Source organism: Giraffa tippelskirchi, chromosome 3 (genome assembly GCF_054371585.1).
Source record: "Giraffa tippelskirchi isolate mGirTip1 chromosome 3, T2T-mGirTip1v1.2.pri, whole genome shotgun sequence".
NCBI lineage: Eukaryota > Metazoa > Chordata > Mammalia > Artiodactyla > Giraffidae > Giraffa > Giraffa tippelskirchi.
In genome coordinates, this window is record NC_137277.1 from 42419054 (window position 1) to 42435109 (window position 16056).

At 52.3% G+C, this 16056-nt stretch overlaps 1 protein-coding gene and 2 long non-coding RNA genes across 16 annotated transcripts in view; 1 reads left to right on the forward strand and 2 right to left on the reverse strand.

Annotated features, from left to right (window-relative positions):
* The window catches only part of MYO18A (myosin XVIIIA), a 100723-nt gene that overhangs the window by 21113 nt on the left and 63554 nt on the right, over positions 1-16056 (forward strand). For 11 of the 14 annotated variants that reach the window (XM_081580277.1, XM_081580270.1, XM_081580273.1 and 8 more), the window contains exon 1: positions 15891-15959. The exons of the other annotated variants lie outside the window; for them this stretch is intronic. Coding sequence is in view for 4 of the 11 variants with exons in the window: in XM_081580283.1 (XP_081436409.1) it covers positions 15954-15959 (6 nt within the window). In the remaining 7 variants the exon portion in view is untranslated. Of the gene's footprint in view, positions 1-15890; positions 15960-16056 lie in introns of those variants that run through there. 14 annotated transcript variants of the gene reach the window in all.
* LOC145542118 (uncharacterized) lies at positions 225-8828 on the reverse strand. Its single transcript, XR_014079600.1, has 2 exons — positions 8591-8828; positions 225-3598 (listed from the first exon to the last, which is right to left on the reverse strand). It is a non-coding gene; the product is annotated as an uncharacterized LOC145542118 (long non-coding RNA).
* LOC145542117 (uncharacterized) lies at positions 11156-15809 on the reverse strand. Its single transcript, XR_014079599.1, has 3 exons — positions 15750-15809; positions 13912-14069; positions 11156-12634 (listed from the first exon to the last, which is right to left on the reverse strand). It is a non-coding gene; the product is annotated as an uncharacterized LOC145542117 (long non-coding RNA).

The window sequence follows — 16056 nt, forward strand, 5'->3', positions numbered from 1 at the left end:
ATGTCGGGGGTTCACCTGGCCTTCTGTGTGGCACCCAGTACAGTGTGTAGCTCGCACAGGCTCCCTAGGTGGTATTTAATTGATCTGGTCAAGATTCAGTCCAAATAGAAATGCTTTGAGGGAAGGGCAGGAAAAATAGTAGCGAGATTGAAGATCACAGCTAGCGTTCACTCTGCTTCTGTTAGAGGCTGTTCTAGATGACTTCCACATATGAACTCAGTACATTTTCCCAGCAACCCTTTGAAGTAGGTACTTTAATAATCTCTGTTTTGCAGATGAGGAAATTGGATTACAGAGAGGTTTAGATTAGGTAAGTTGCCTACGGTTTCATGGCTACTAAGTGCCTGGTCAGGATTTGAACTCAGGGTACACCTCCTGGCCCTTCACTCTGCATAGGAGAGCTGTGTATCCACATGCGTATGTGTATGTTAGTCGCTCAGTCACGTCTGACTCTCTGTGACCCTATGGACTGTATGCAACCTGCCAGGCTCCTCTGTCCATGGAATTCTCCAGGCAAGAATCCTGGAGTGGGTAGCCATTCCCTTCTCCAGGGGATCTTCCCAACCCAGGGATGAAACCCCGGGTCTCCTGCATTGCAGGCAGATTCTTTACTGTCTGAGCCACCAGGGAAGCCCTGTGTATCCACATATCCATGTATACATCCATACATCTACATAAGGTAGAGGAAGGCAGTCTCTGGATATCCTTATACATCCACTGCCCAGCCCAGGCCTGGGCCTTCTGGTTCCTGCTCCCGGGTCCCTAGAAGCCTCTTCTCCAGAAGGAAAGGGGGAGCCAAGGGGGTGACTGGACATTCATGCTGTGTGGATGCTACAGAAGGGTGTGACTGTTGCTCTCAGCCTCTCCGGAGGATCCACCTGAGGAAGCGAGCCCAAGGGGCAGCAGGCAGGATTTAATCTTTGTTTTTCCTGATGTGGATCATTTTAGAAATCTTTATTGAGTTTGCTACAATATTGCTTCTGTCTTATGTTTTGGTTTTTGGGTGCTGACATGTGTGGGATCTTAGCTTCCCGACCAGGGATCGAACCTGGGCCCCCTGCATTGGAAGGTGAAGTCTTAACCACTGGACCACTGGGGAAGTCCTGGGATTTAACCTTGTGGGAGCTGGGAGAGGTACTGGAAAGGTGCCTGAGGGAAGCCATGGGAACAGAAGTGTCTTGGCAGCCTTTGGGTTTGGTCCCCTGGAGTTGGGGAGGGGTGTTCATTTGCCCCTTATACATCTTCCCCTGCTAGATCCCGGAGGCCAGGCACAATGCCCCCTCACCTTTTTGGCTCTCACTGACATGCTGGTACTGACCTCTGTAGCCCTTAGGGTAGCAAGATCCCAGAATGTCGCCTCTGACTAGGAGCAGGTCCTCTTATTTTATACAGGAGTGAGCATGTTGTTTTCTAGTGTGCCCTGTGGGACAAAGGCGAGGACCGTGGCCCGGCACAGTGCCTGGCAGGTGGTGGGCATGTAACTCAGCGTTCTCACTGGCTTCTACCATCGAGCCCCTGCTGTTTCTTTTGTCTGTAATGCTTTTTCCCGTCCACCCCCATATATTCATACATACACACTGGCCCCGGTTTGAATATCATTTCCCGAGGGAAACCTTTCCTGGTCCTCTCAGACCACGTCAGGTCTACACCCCCCTCCTTCTCCTTCACAGCCTTCATCAGGATTGTAATGAATTTGTTCTCATTTCTGCCGTGCTGGAGCACTTGAGAGGGGTAGATATTTTGTTGAAGGAAATAAGATGGTTCTCGAGTCAGAAACTGGTTTCCTTGTTCAGCTCAGTTTGGGTTTCCTAGAACCCTCCCTGCTGACCGTCCTCGGTGACTCGTCTGCAGCGTGTTATGACTCTGTTCTGTGCTCGGATGCTCAGCGTCCCTCATAGGAGTGGAGGCGAGATGGAACTAGACAGCCAGGAGCAGGAGCCTGGGAGGGGACTCTGGGAGGAGGGTCGCTGGGACAGCCTGCCCAAGGAGGCACCGAGCTTGGGTGAGTCAGATTCGGGGTCACATGGGGTCACACAGTGTCCGGCCCAGGGGCCTGGGAGGAATGTGCCTGTCTTAGTGGCTGCAGGTCTCTGAGGGGGTGGAGTGTGGCCCGGCCAGGGCACAGGGCGCCCTCTTCCCTTCTGCTTTCCCTGGGCTGCCTGAGTGCTGGAATGTTGGCAGGCTGGGAATGTTCACAGCAAGGATTTTTCCCAGTCAGGGCGACAGATTCCAGCTGGAGCCTGGGGACAACTCCCCCATGGGCAGGGGCTACCAGAGAGACGGGTTGAGGGGGCAGAGGTGGGACGGCCCCAACTGCTCTGCTCTTGGGGCCCGGACTCGGTTCCCATCCTCTCTGGGAGATGTAATGGGGGCCCAGTGAGGGGGTAGCCAAGCTCCTGGAGAAGCGGTGGGAGAACTTGGGGACCAGAGACCTCACCTCAGCAAGGCAAGAACATGGCTGGTCTTATCCTCCAAGCCCTCACTTCCTCCAGTCGGTGCATGCATCAGGAAGTGGTGCCGCCTTGAATTCCATCCTCAGGTGGGGCTGCATCTGCTCAGATCCAGGTTCTCTGGCCTCTAGGGACCACCAGCCTTGGCAAGAGGTAGCATTGCTGAGTTTGTCACCTGTATCTCTCCTCCACCTTGCAGGGGCCCCACAGCCACCTCCAGGGCCTGGTTCCCTTTTTTAGTGACCTTTCCAGCCCCTCTGCCCTCTGATCTCAGTTCTGCTGGCTCCTCCCTCCCATTCCGCTTTCTGCAAGGAGGTGACTCACTTCCTTCCTTCCCCACCAGCTTCTCTCACTGCCAGGCCCTAGGGCAAGTGGGTACCCACAGGGAGGGGGGTCCCTCACAGGGTACTTCCTGGGCTCCCTTCTCTGTCAGCAGGACCAGGAGGCTGCCCCTGGCTCTGGGCAGAGGAGGGCTGGAGGCAAGGTGGACCGAGGATGGGCCTGGCTCTGGGCTATAGGGAAGACTGGGTACCAGCGCTCGGAGCCCTGGGACAGTCAGGGTGGGACATAGGGAAACCTTGAGGAGCACCTGAGCCCTGTTACCCTGGGGGGCCTTGGTTCTGGGGAGAAGAAAGGCTGATGACATCATCCCTGGGATCAGGGAGCCTGTGCTTTCTCTAGAACAGAAGACATCTGCGAAAAGATAGATCTCAGCCCGGAGTGGCGCGGGCCGGAAGCCAAGTAGTGACAGCACTCGTCAGGCAGCACGAGATGGTCATGGCTCTCTGTGACACCCGGTTTCACGCCCGGCCCCATCCCATCAAGGGAAAGTGTCTGGAGGGTCCCGAGGAGCCTTCCAGGGACAAGGCGATGGGAGGGGTCTGATACAATGTCCTCGTTAGTTCCTCCTGCGGGTGACGGGAGTCCTCCCCTCCCCGCCCCCAGCTCCCTCCTCTGTGTGCTGGTTTGGTTGTGGAGCTGTCTGCAGAGGCACGGGCTTTGGGGCAGTGAGAGATTTCCTCTCCAGGTGGGCTGGCATCTTCTCTGTCTCCTGGAGCCTGTGTGCCTGGCACCACAGGCACGGGGGACCCAGCCTGCACTGGGCCTGCCGCAGCCTTGCATCCTCCTCTGCAGGCGGCCTAGGTTACCTAAAGGACAAGGCACAGGGTGAGGTCAAGTCCCCACTCACTTGGCGGTGCATCAAGATCAATAGAGACGAGAGGCAAACTGGGCACCCCGCCTGAAGAGCCTGGGGGGCGGGGGTGGCTGTGGGCTGTCTTCCTGGAATCCAGTGGCCAGCAAACATCCTTAGTCCCCTTTGTGCTTGGCCTTGCCTGGCGGAGACCCCATTTTCTCTGGCAGTCTCTGGTGAGCCTGATTCTGGCTTCAGGATTTCTGGACAGTGACGGGAGGTTCTTATCTAGGTGAGGCTGGAGGTGGCAGGCAGGAATGAGGCTAGGTTTGGAGAAGGTGAGGGGTACCAGCCTGAACACCTCACTTGGGAAAATGCCCTCACCCTGCATCGTGGGAGGTGAACCACGCTGCCTAAGCCCATGGATGCCTGCCTGCATGCCTCTCTCAGGCAGGCATCTGTGTGCCTGGGCAGGGCGGTTCCCCTCCCCCCACCCATCATTACTTGGCCCTGACTTGGGGAGAAGAATCAGGTTCTTGGACGGGACACCCAGCTTGGAAATAGCTTGTGCGCGGCACGCACACACACACACAGTTACAGGAGAATTTAGTCTGGGTTGTCCTTTTTATCCAGACCCTTCCAAAGCATTTTTGCCATGAGTCCTTCTAACCAGCCGTCACCTTCTATGTGCAGAGGCAGGCTGGCCTCAAACCAGAGGACTTGGTTTCTGGGGCAGAAGAAGGTACAGTTTTCCTGTTTTTTAATCAGGGCCCTAGGATCTCCACCCAACCCCCATGTCTTCCTGAGGCCACTGGTTTTGAGGTCTCTCTCTGTGCCTCTGAAGGAGGAGCCCCTGCTGTAAAGAGTCTCCTATCCTCCCTCCCCACCCATTCTCTTCAAAATCCCCAAACTGCAGCTCTTACTGTTCTGTAGGAACAGATGCTTGGCAGATCTGAAGTTGGTTGGGAAAGCTGGTTTTGGCTGCAAGAACTGCTTTCAGCTCATTTGGGGGAGGGCAGCGTGGGCAGAAGGGCCCACAAATCAAGAATCGTATGTGATTGTGTGTGTTAACACATTGGTACCGGGCACAGCACGGACTCTGGAGCTGACTGCCTGGGTTTGAATCCTGGCTCTGCTGCTTACTAGGTGCACTTGCTCAGTCATGTCTGACTCTTCGTGACCTCATGGACTGTAGCCCACCAGGCTCCTCTGTCCATGGGATTTCCCAGACAAGAGTACTGGAGTGGGTTGCCATTTCCTTCTCCAGGGGATCTTCCCAACCCAGGGATTGAACCTGCGTCTCCTGCACTGCAGGTGGATTCTTTACTGTTGAGCCACCAGGGAAGCCTCACTGGGCGACCCTGGGCAAATTAATTTCTCTGTGCCTCAATTTTCTCTTCTGTAAAATAAGAATAATAGTACTGTCCTCATAAGGCTGTTTTGAGGATGAATGAGTCAATACAAGTCACTCAGAACAGTGTCACGTCATTATCATCTGTCTCTGACGGCTGAGAAGCTCTTGATATCTGGGAGCTCGATGGGCCATCTGCCAACAGGAATGCCACAGCCGGCTAACAGCTCAGCTCAGCTCATGGCAGGTGGGGGGAGGGTTTACTCTTCTCCGGATAATGCTTTTGCCCCTGAGCCCTTCCAGGTGGTTGGTGTTCAGTTGCTCAGTCGTGTCCAACTCTTTGCGACCCCGTGGACCACAGCATGCTGGGCTTCCCTGTCCTTTACCATCTCCCAGAGCTTGCTCAAACTCATGTCCATTGAGTGGATGATGCCATCCAACCATCTCATCCTCTGTTGTCCCTTTCTCCTCCTGCTGTCAGTATTTCCCAGCATCAGGGTCTTTTCAATGAGTCAGCTCTTCCAGGTGGAGATAGGGAAATAAGGTCCAGGCAGGACGCCACACTTACTCAGGGCCACAGAGTAGCCTCACAGTGGGATTGCTTTGTCCTGAGCATCCACTGTCACCTGCAGTTTGCTGCCAGCTTTCAAAGCTCTGCTCCTTTTCCTGTGACTTCCTCCAGTCAAATTCTTGGCTGATACCAGTACCTTTCAAAGACCAGGTTTCTATCTACCTATTTGTTTTCCAGTTGAACAAACAAACTACTTTTTTGTGGTCTCTTTACAACTCATTGTATTTCTTTACACCTGCCTTGCCTCTGACAGCCCATGTGGATTAGAGCTAACAGGAATTGAGGCATATGGGACTTCTCAGGTGGTCCAGTGGCGACGGCTATGTGCTTCCTTTGCCACTGGACAAGGGGGTCCAGGTTCGATCCCTTGGCAGGGAACTAGATCCCGCATGCCACAACTAAAGATCCTGCATGCCACAGTGTGGCAATGAAGATATCATGTGCCCCAACTAAGATCTGGCACGGCCTAATAAATACATATTAAAAATAAAAAAGAGTATTGTGGCACAGAACAGAGAAGCAGCCCTGAGCCAGCAGTTCCTGGGTCTGCTCTCTGCTCCTTCCTTCACACATAGGAGTTTGCCCATGCACGCACACCTTGAAGTTTCTAGCTACTGTTGCAAAACTTTTCTAGTGAAGTGCCTGTGATAGAATGTGGTAGCAGTCGGATCCGTGCCTTGTTGCCTTGTTCCTCCCGAGGGAGCTTGCTGGAGCCTCTCTAGCATGATGAGCATGCCCTAGAGTCCTTTCTCCACTGTGTCCTCTTCCCGCCCCTCCTCATTAGATTTATCCAGATGGCATTGCAGGGAGGTGTCCAGCCATGGTCCTCACTACTCCAGGGCAGACCTCCTGGCTTTCTGCTCAGTACAAGACTTCATTGCCTTATTTGCCATCAAGAGTTCAGGGTTCTGCTGGCAATTCTCCTTCTGGGAGCGCTAACATCAGACGAGTCCAGCAACGGGTGGTGTGGGGAAGCCCTCAGGCCACTACATTCCAGATGTCTTACCCATGCATGGTCCAGAGACTCTGCAGAAACAAGGAACGATTGTGTGGCACTGAGGGGCTTTCTCCCAGGCCTGGGATGCCTTGGGGTGGGGGCTGGCTTCCATTCAGCCTTGCCTTTTCAGCCCCTTGGCATCTGGCTTCTGCTCCCAGGCTGGGGGTTCAATTGTGGCTACCATCCCTTCCCCCACTTCTCTCTGAAGCCTGGAGGTCAAGGCAAAGCACATGGACAGGACTCTAAGCTGACTCTGGGTCAGGGGTGGGAGAGACCAGCCGGGGTTCAGGGACAATGCCTGAAGGAGTCTTTGTCAGGGACGACAAAGACTTTGTCAAGGACAAGCTGAACAGGGATCTTCTGGACTAGACCTTCCCAGTAGAAAGTTCTGCAGAGTGATAATTGTTCTGTTGTCTTTGCTTTCCAGCTTGGTAGCCGTTAGCCACACATGGTTATTGCCTACTTGAAATGTGGCCAGTGTGACTAAGAACTGAATTTTAAACTTTGATTTTTAATTTAATCAGAAGCATTCCTTTGTTTCAGTTTAAATAGCCACACTTAACTAATGGCTACCATGTTGAATAGGGCAGCTCTAGATAGCTCATTCAGGAAGAGATGGTAGAGTGGTCTGGAAGCTTGTCTCCTCTCGCAGCCCCCCTGGTGAGTCTGGGGAGGTGGGGGGGCATGTTCTCCCTTCCTCCCAGGAAGGAAGGCTTGTCCTCTTGGGCAATTTCCACACTCCACCAGCTCAGGAATCCTGATGCCCCAGGGCCAACAGGTCCTGGCCATGTGCCACCACAACTGTGGTAGCGCTTCCCCAGCTCACCAAGCATGTTTTCTGCCCAGCCTGGTAACACACAGGCACTCACATGCCCCAGTGGATTTGGCCAGGGCTCTTAATGCAGAGGTAGTGGGTTGGTAGGAAAAGTAGAAGCTTTTGCATCTTCCTTCCTGCTTCTGTGGAGTTTGGATCTGTGCTTTATTTTGACTTCAAAGGGTTCTAGAAACAGGCCCAATAGAGGTCCCCAAAGGTGAACACACAGATCCTCAAACATTTATTGAACATCCAGTGTTTGGAAGACACTGAGGTTTAGGTGAAAGAATGGCTCTGACTTTGAGAATAAATAGCACAGGCTTCCAGCTCACACCCCAGGAGACCTCACTGATATTTTATTTAAACTGGTGTATCTGACCCTTAAACTGGGTTTCCTTTTTTTTCTCCTGTGGACATAGAGAAGAGTTGTTGATTATCTGAAAAAGAGAAGAACAGCTCTTCATTATGCTTATTGGCTCCTGTCTCTCAAAGGGGGCAGAGATGGGAATATTGTGTCATGCATTTACTAGTGCCCCAAGTCTTGGTGGAATGTGGGGCAGGAGTGTGGAGGATGTTGGGAAATCATCCTCAAGGCTGGCCCTTGGCTTTGGACCTTGTGGGAGTTTGGCAAGCAGAGCCAGTTTGGAAATCCCCAGGGGCCATGAGGAAATCCCCAGCAGCTGAGCGTCCTCAGGGAGCAGCAGGCCGAATGGAGCGACCAGTCAGGTGGTCCCTGCCAGCAGCCAGGACCTGACTTCAAGGAAATAGACTCCTGGTCTTGTCAGAGAGACTTCCTTGCCTGGGCTCTGTGCCCATGAGATGGTATGGGGTCCACAGGCTCTGAGCAAACCTTTGGGTGTGCAGAGGCAGGGACTTGGGGAGCCCTAAGCCTTAGTGGGATTCCCTGGTGGCTCAGACAGTTAAGAGTCTGCCTGCGTTGCGGGAGACCCAAGTTCGATCCCTGGGTCGGGAAGATCCCCTGGAGAAGGAAATGGCAACCCACTGCAGTATTCTTGCCTGGAAAAAATCCCATGGACAGAGGAGGCTGGGGGGGCTACAGTCCATGGGGTCGCAAAGAGTTGGGACACAACTGAGAGACTTCACAAGCCTCAGTGACTACCTCTGGGGCAAGCCCACTGACCCTTCTGGATTGCTTGTCCCAGAACTGTCCCCACCACACAGGCTCAAGGCGTCCCTGGAGTTTTCTATTTACTCATGAAGTCATTCATTCATCCAGTTTTATTCCATCAGTAAGAGTTTGAATGCCTACTATACCTGAGGACTGTTTGGGGCTGTGGGGATGGAGCAGTGATGAGCGCAAAGTCTGCGCGGAGCTCGTCCTAGCCTCTTCTCGAAGTACCCATGGGGTGAAGGGAGAGGCCATCTTGACATTTCAGCCTCCTCTCCAGGGGGCGCCTCTTGGGGCCGGGGCCGGGAGGGCGACCCCGAGGAGGTGATATCCCACTGCCTGGGCCCTGGCGGACCCTTGAGAAGGAGGCGGCCGCCCTCTGCCGGGCTTTAGCAGCAACACAGGGCGGATGCACCGCGGGATTCCAGGCGCATGTGCCGACCTGGCCCCGCCCCCCCAATCCCGCCCTTGCGCTGGCAGCGAGCGGGCGGGGCCAGGAAGCGTAGGCCTCAGGGGTTGGGGGCGGGGCCAAGGCTGACTGGGCCCCTGTCCACCTCCTAGGCGGGATTATCTGCCCAGCCCTGGGTGCACACCCTGGGTCTCAGCAGGTTTCCTCTAGCCCTCCTCCCCTCCCAGCGGCCATCCCTAGGCTTCTTCAAGGAGGTCTGTTGGGATCCACTGGTTATTGATGCACAAGAAAATTTAAAAAAAAACACCCTTAGTATTTCAAAGGGTACCAGTCACTACCAACACCCTTACACTGTTTTTTCATAGGTGAGAAGACGTTTGTTATACACACGCACAGGTAATAAAGGATAATCCTTCCCAACAGAGTAAAGTCACAAGTACTGAGAAACCTTTGAACTGATCATCCTGGAGAATGCATTTGTCTGGTGGTGAGGCGTCTCCTACCCCAGGAAGCATAAATGCTCCAGGCTCTCCCCAGCCATCAGAGCTGAGTGCTGGAAACGGGACTTGCCCCAACTTCCCTAAATAAAGAGTTTTATTGCATGCTCCCTCTTAGCTCAGTTGGTAAAGAATCTGCCTGCAATACAGGAGACCCTAGTTTGATCCCTGGGTTGGGAAGATACTCCGGAGAAGGGAAAGGCTACCCACTCCAGTATTCTGGCCTAGAGAATTCCATGGACTGTATAGTCCATGGGGTCACAAAGAGCCGGACACGACTGAGCGACTTTAACTTTCACATTGCATGCTAGGTTGCTTCAGTCATGTCTGACTCTTTGAGACCCTATGGACTGTAGCCCACGAGGCTCCTCTGTCCATGGGATTCTCCAGGCAAGAATACTGGAGTGGGTTGCCATACCCTCCTCCAGGGGATCTTCCTGACCCAAGGATCAAACCCACCTCTCTTAAATCTCTTGCATTGGCAGGTGGGTTCTTTACCACTAGCGCCAGGGGGGCAGGCCAAGAGTCCTATTAGTGACATTTTATACATTGCAAATCAGTAATAATACAATGGATACTACACAGTTAGTATCCATTTATGGAGACAGTGCTTATAGCCTTTTTCTTTTATTGAGTTCTGATTAAAGGGGAATGACAAAGACAAATGGGGTCAGAGCAGTATTCTTTCATTAATATGTTAATTAGGACCTCAGTCTCAATGTTTTACAAACTATCTCCCTCTAAACCAGCCTCAAGAAATTCACAATCTAGTGGTTAGGGGATGAAACAAACAAAAAAAACAAAAAACCCAAAACAGGCATTGTGCTTCCCCACAGTGTTCACCTTGAGGTATTACATGTCAATACTGGTTTCACAAGTAAACCACTTACTCCTCAGAGCCTCTTGCCTAGCCTGCCCCAGCTCTGCCCAGCCGCTTTGCCTGGCCCACTGCCCAAAACAGAGCCAAGGACCGTTCACTCATCCAACGCTACCAATGTGGGAGAGCAGGGTAGTTGAAATTGTTACTCTATCTAGATATTCCTTTGGGCCTCATTCTTTTCTCCACAGCTAATTGCACATGTAGGCTTCCCCGGTGGCTCAGTGGTAAGGAATCTACCTGCCAATGCAGGAGATGCAGGTTCGATCTCTGGTCTGGGAAGATCCCCTGGAGAAGGAAATGGCAACCCACTCCAGTATTCTTGCCTGGGAAATCCCACGGACAGAGGATCCTGGCGGGCTACTGTCCATAGGTTGCAAAAGAGTTAGAAACGACTTAGCAACTAAACAACAAGTTGCACAAGTACCTTTCAGATCAGTTGGTTAAATCCAATGGGTATTTACTGAACACCTACTATGTGCCTACTTCTAGAGGGTGGGATGGTCTCTAAAGAAAGTAGGAAATGTTCTTGTTCTCCAGGGAGAGAAGGCTTAAACATATGACACAAATGTATTACCATCAAAACATCAGTTTGGTCATGGCATATATTCACTCATTAAAATTCAATAAATTCAACTACAGCTCACCACCCCCCCACCACACACACACAACCAGTGCGAAAGTAGAGCTTTCCTATGAAACCTTTTGGAAGATGAAATGGTGTAAAGTGAAGAAGCAATTTCCTTAGGGCACATTTCGCTAATGGATGCATTACAAAATCATAAAGCACAGATACAGATTCAGTTCAAAGCTATGGTGATTTGATGCTGAGAGGCTGAGTGTGGTTCCTGGGGAAGGAGCTTGGCAGGGCTACCCAGGGTGTGTGCTGCCTCTAAAACGCTTGCCGCAAAACAAACGCTGGACACAGTTTTTGCTTTTATAGCATTTTTTTTTTCTGTAAAAGCGAACATCCTCTTCAGATTTCTTTTGCTTGTCAGAAGCAGGTACTAATGTAGGTCATCTGTAAAGCTAAGTGGCATAAAGCAAACTTTCAAAAAGCAGAGGATACCTGTATGTGGTTGTGTAGGAAACTGTACTACTGTAACCATTGTATTTTGTCTACTTCACTGTGTACATTATGCTTTCAGATATAAGGATGGTATATACAAAAGCATGTGTACTGTATTTTGTGAGCAAGTTAAGGGATTTTTAAGAGTAATTTTGACTATATTCTATTTTTGTCTTACATGTTGACTTTAGAGAATCTAACCCCACGTGGTGTGTGACTCCCATGTATGTGACAGAGCACCATGCTGAGTATATTCAAGAATCACCATGTGTGAGTGGTGATATTAATATTTGCGTATATACAGTGAACGCTGTAGTTTTTAGTAATAATTTAATCACTATCGACCATTTGCCAGACCTAATGCTAGGTGCTTTCCATGTACTATTTTTTTAAATTCTCACAGCAACGCAAAAAGAGAAGTATACTATAAGGCAAAAAAGTGGAAAGTTTAAGAAGTAACTTCCCCTTAGGTCAGACTGCAAAAAAAAAAAGAGGCCAAGCTGAGATTTAGTCTTTGTGGTTCCACACCACGCAGGCCTTGGCTTTTAGGAATGGCTTCATGGTGGAGGTGGGACTCGAGATGGACTTGGAGAAATGGGGAGGGTTGGGAAGGTGGAGAGGGTGGTGAAGAGGCTTTCAGAAGTAGAGGCTCTGAGGCTGATGAGGGCCTGCAGTCTTGTCTGAGAGAGTGAGAGCCTGGCGTGCCAGGGAGATGGCGAGGGTGAGAGAAAGGTGAGGGTGAAGTGCTGAGGAGGAGCCAGATTGTGGCCATCCTTGGAGGCACTTGAGGCACCTGGCGTGGTCTGGCTAGCTGTGGGAGTGACCGTGTGGCCCCTCAGAGCCGTAGGGCAGGTGTAAGAACCAGGCCCCGTAACAGCACTGAGCGCTGAGCCGCAGAGGGACCAGCCATGGTTGTGTGTAAAGCTGAGCGGGTTGCCAGGGCTCCAGCTTCCCCCTCTGAATGAAGAGGTCGTCCTTCTCACGAAGGGAAGTGAAACTGCTCTGAGAGGGTCCCCGTCAATAACACCAAGCATCTCAGGGGCAGAATAGATAGGACCTGGTCATGAGCAGAACCTCGGAGTGGATGGGCCTCTGTGGTTACCAGGAAGTCAGAACAAGACTGTGCAGATAAAGTGACCCTCAGTCACCCAGAAGCTTCCAGGACACTGCTGAATGGGAGGGGAGCCCCGAAGGCCCTCACGCAGCCAAAATAGAGAACACCCAGTCTGTATGTGAAAACCCAGGCCCTTCACTCACAGGAGAGGCTGCAGGCTTGCCGACATCCCACTGGTTCTGCTCGGGCCTCTTCTGTCAGGCTCCATTATCAGGTTTTAAAGCCTTTGGCAGAAACAGCATGTCAGAAGGAGGTGAGACTGCTGGAGACAGGCATGCTGACAGGCAGAGTGACAGCAGGGGTAGGGGACAAATGAACTGAACAAACAGCAGATACACAGACACAAAGGGTGTCGGAAGCCACAGGGGTACAGCGAGGCTTCACATTGGCTGCAGTGCCGAGATGGACCTGGTGCCCTCGGAGAGTGGTTCGGGGCATTGGCGAGGCAGAAGCCAGGCTGTAAGTCAGGAGCTTACAGAGTTTAATGTGTTTGAGATGAGTTCTGTGCCTCAGACAGTAAAGAATCTGCCTCCAATGCAGGAGACCCGGGTACCATCCCTGGAGAAGGGAAGATCCCTTGGAGAAGGGAAGGACAACCCACTCTAGTATTCTTGCTGGAGAATCCCATGGACATAGGAGACTGGTGGGCTACAGTCCATAGGGCCGCAAAGAGTTGGACATGACTGACAGACTAACACTTTCTCTTTCAGGGTATTTTAACTAAAGAAATTTAGAGAGTCTATAAAAGTCTGTTATTTTTATGATTTTAAGTAGTCACAGAATTGAGAAAACTACTTAAAATATAAAATATTTTGTCCCTTAAAGGGGGTAGACTTCAGTTACCTGGAAATTTTGCTTGTGATGTCCCTTTTCTCCCCCTAATGATCACAGATAGATAATAATTGTTAAAACTTATTGAAAACATGTGGGCTTTGCAAGTACCACTTCATTTAATCCCTGCAATAACCCTATGTGGCAGGTACTGTTTTTCTCCCCATTTTACAGGTGAAGAAATGGAAGCACAGAGTTAAGTTGTGCAGTTTACTGCATGGAGGAACCAGGCAGTCTGACTCTGGAGGTCTCACTGACTTAAGCACAGTACACTGTGAATAATTCCTTTAAAGCAGTGATTCTCAGAATCATCTGGAGGGCTGGAAAAACCATAGATGCTAGGTGCCCTATCCAGAGTTTCTGATTCAGTAGGTCTGGGGTGCAACTCTAAAATTTACATTTCTAACAAGTTCCTAGGTGATGTTGATCCTGCCGGGCTGGGGACCACATTTTGAAAACCAAAGCCATTTCACCAACTGAGGTTTCAGCCTAATCCTCGTTTCGCACATGACGGAAATTTAAGTCACCTGCCCATGGTCGCACAGCTAAATCATTCAGTCCTTCATTCACTGACTCTCTCATTGATTTAACAAACAGGCATCTCTGCCCTAGGCCTTATGTTGACCCTCCAATCAAGCAGCTCTCAGCTGTGGCTATGTGTAGGAATTACCTGGGGAGCTTTTAAAAATCCCGCGTCCGGGCTGCCCTCCCAGACCAATCAAATCAGAAACTGGGAGGAAGAGGTGGGATCCAGGCGTCGGTATCTTTAAAGTCACGCAGGGGTTTTCAGTGTGCTGCCGAGGTTGGCACCATTGTGTCAAGAAAGCCCTGGAGATGCAGAGAACTGTGTCACAGAACGTGCCCCTGGGGGGCCAGATCATCTTCCTAGAAAGACCCACCATTCCCTAGGAAGCAGTTGTTGTTTAGTCACTCAGTCGTGTCTGACTCTGCGACCCCATGGATTATAGCCCACCAGGCTCCTCTGTCCATTGGATTTCCCAGGCAAGAATACTGGAGTGAGTTGCCATTTCCTTCTCCAAGGGATCTTCCTGACCCAGGGATCAAACCCTCATATCCTGCATTGGCAGGCAGATTTTTTACCACTGATCCACCTGGGAAGCCCGCTCCCTAGAAAGCAGTGCTTGAGTGCTAAGGTGCTTCAGTCATGTCCGGCTCTTTTCGACCCAATGGACTGTAGTCTGCCGGGCTCCTCCGTCCATGGAATTCTCCAGCCAAGAATACTGGAGTAGTTTGCCCTGCCTCCTCCAGGGGATCTTCCTGACCCAGGTATCGAACTCACATCTCTTACATCTCCTGCATGGGCAAGCGGGTTCTTTACCACTAGCACCACCTGGGGAGCCCAGTCCTGATGGCTGGTACAGTGAGTGGCAGGTAGGAGGTGGAGCTGGGCTTTGGTCTTGGGCGGTGCTTAGCAGCCTCTTCACAGGGCCCACTGGGCTCACTGGAGCGGCCAGGATGACAGGCCTGGGGGCTCCAGACCCCCTGCTGGGCCATGGTTAGGTGACAGTTCTGCTTGGACTTCTTAGCACCCCCACCCTCACTCCACCCTTGCTCTTCCCTGAAAGGAAGAGGGAGGCAACAACTGTTTCCTTTATTCTGCAGAGCTGACAGCGTCTGAGATAGCTTCAGAAGACCTGTCTCTTGGCTCCTTCCTACCTGCTCCCAGCCCGCTTTCGGCCTCGTGGGTGTCCCCAGCCCTGGTCTGGACACCCTGGGATACTAACTCCAGGCCAGGCTTCTCTTCGTGTGGAGCACTGGCCTCTCACTGCAGCCCTTGCTCATCAGCCAGACACCCACAATTTCCTCTGCCTGCAGGGCCAAGGCCCCCCCCCACCCCGCCCACCAGCCCCACCCTCTTCAGTTGCTGGCGGTGTGGGGGAGAGGGACGTCTACACAGAGCGCGCAGACGTCAATTCCATGCACGTCCCCGGTGTATTTATAACAGGGAGATGGCCTCCGTGGGCCTCAGACTGATCGTGTGGGTCTCTGCTCCTTCCAGACTTTACAGGATGCCCGTGCGGCTGCTGTTGGGGCACAGCGTGCAGCGGGCCCTGTGTGTGTGTGCTGCTGTTGATGTATCGGAGGTGACGTTAGTGGTTGTCTTGGCCTCTGCCGCAGTCATTAGATGGCTGGGGTGAGCCTATGATTGCGTGTTCTCAAGAACCCTGTGCTGTGATCGAGTGTTCATGCGTGCTGTTGTGTGTGTGTGTGTACGTACGTACACGAACACGCATGTGCTCCATCTTGATCCTGGCCTGTGGTGCTGGGGGGCTGCAGGTCTCAAATTCCTCTGCTATTTTTAGGGGCCATATCAGCTCAGCTGTCGGGAGCCCGGGTGTGTGTCAGTCGGAAAGTCTCCTCCTCCCTGTCCCTTGCCCCTAGCCCTCTAACACCTCCGCGGCCTCCACCCCCCCCAACGTCCTTCCTCTCAGAGCCGCCTCCTCCTCCTTCAGGCATGCTGGATCCCCCCTCTGCCTCCCAGCATACCTGGTTCCCGCAGTCCTCTGGGCCAGGCCACTCAATCTCTCACTCTCTCCGACTGGCTCTGGCCAGGGTTGGGCAGCTCCGGCCGGGAGGGGCCTGGGGAGAGGGAGGGGAACAGGGGCGGGGCCGCTGCCGTGCTATTTTGAGCCGCTAACGGAGCAGCATCGGAGAGGAGACTCCTTGCTCTGGGCTGCTCCAGGCCAGGCCATGCGGGTGAGTGTCCCTCTGACCCCCCACCCCGGAAACGTCCCAGACTCCTCACGCTGTTTCCTCATTTAGGAAAGGAGGGGCTTTTTTGTCATTTCCCTCG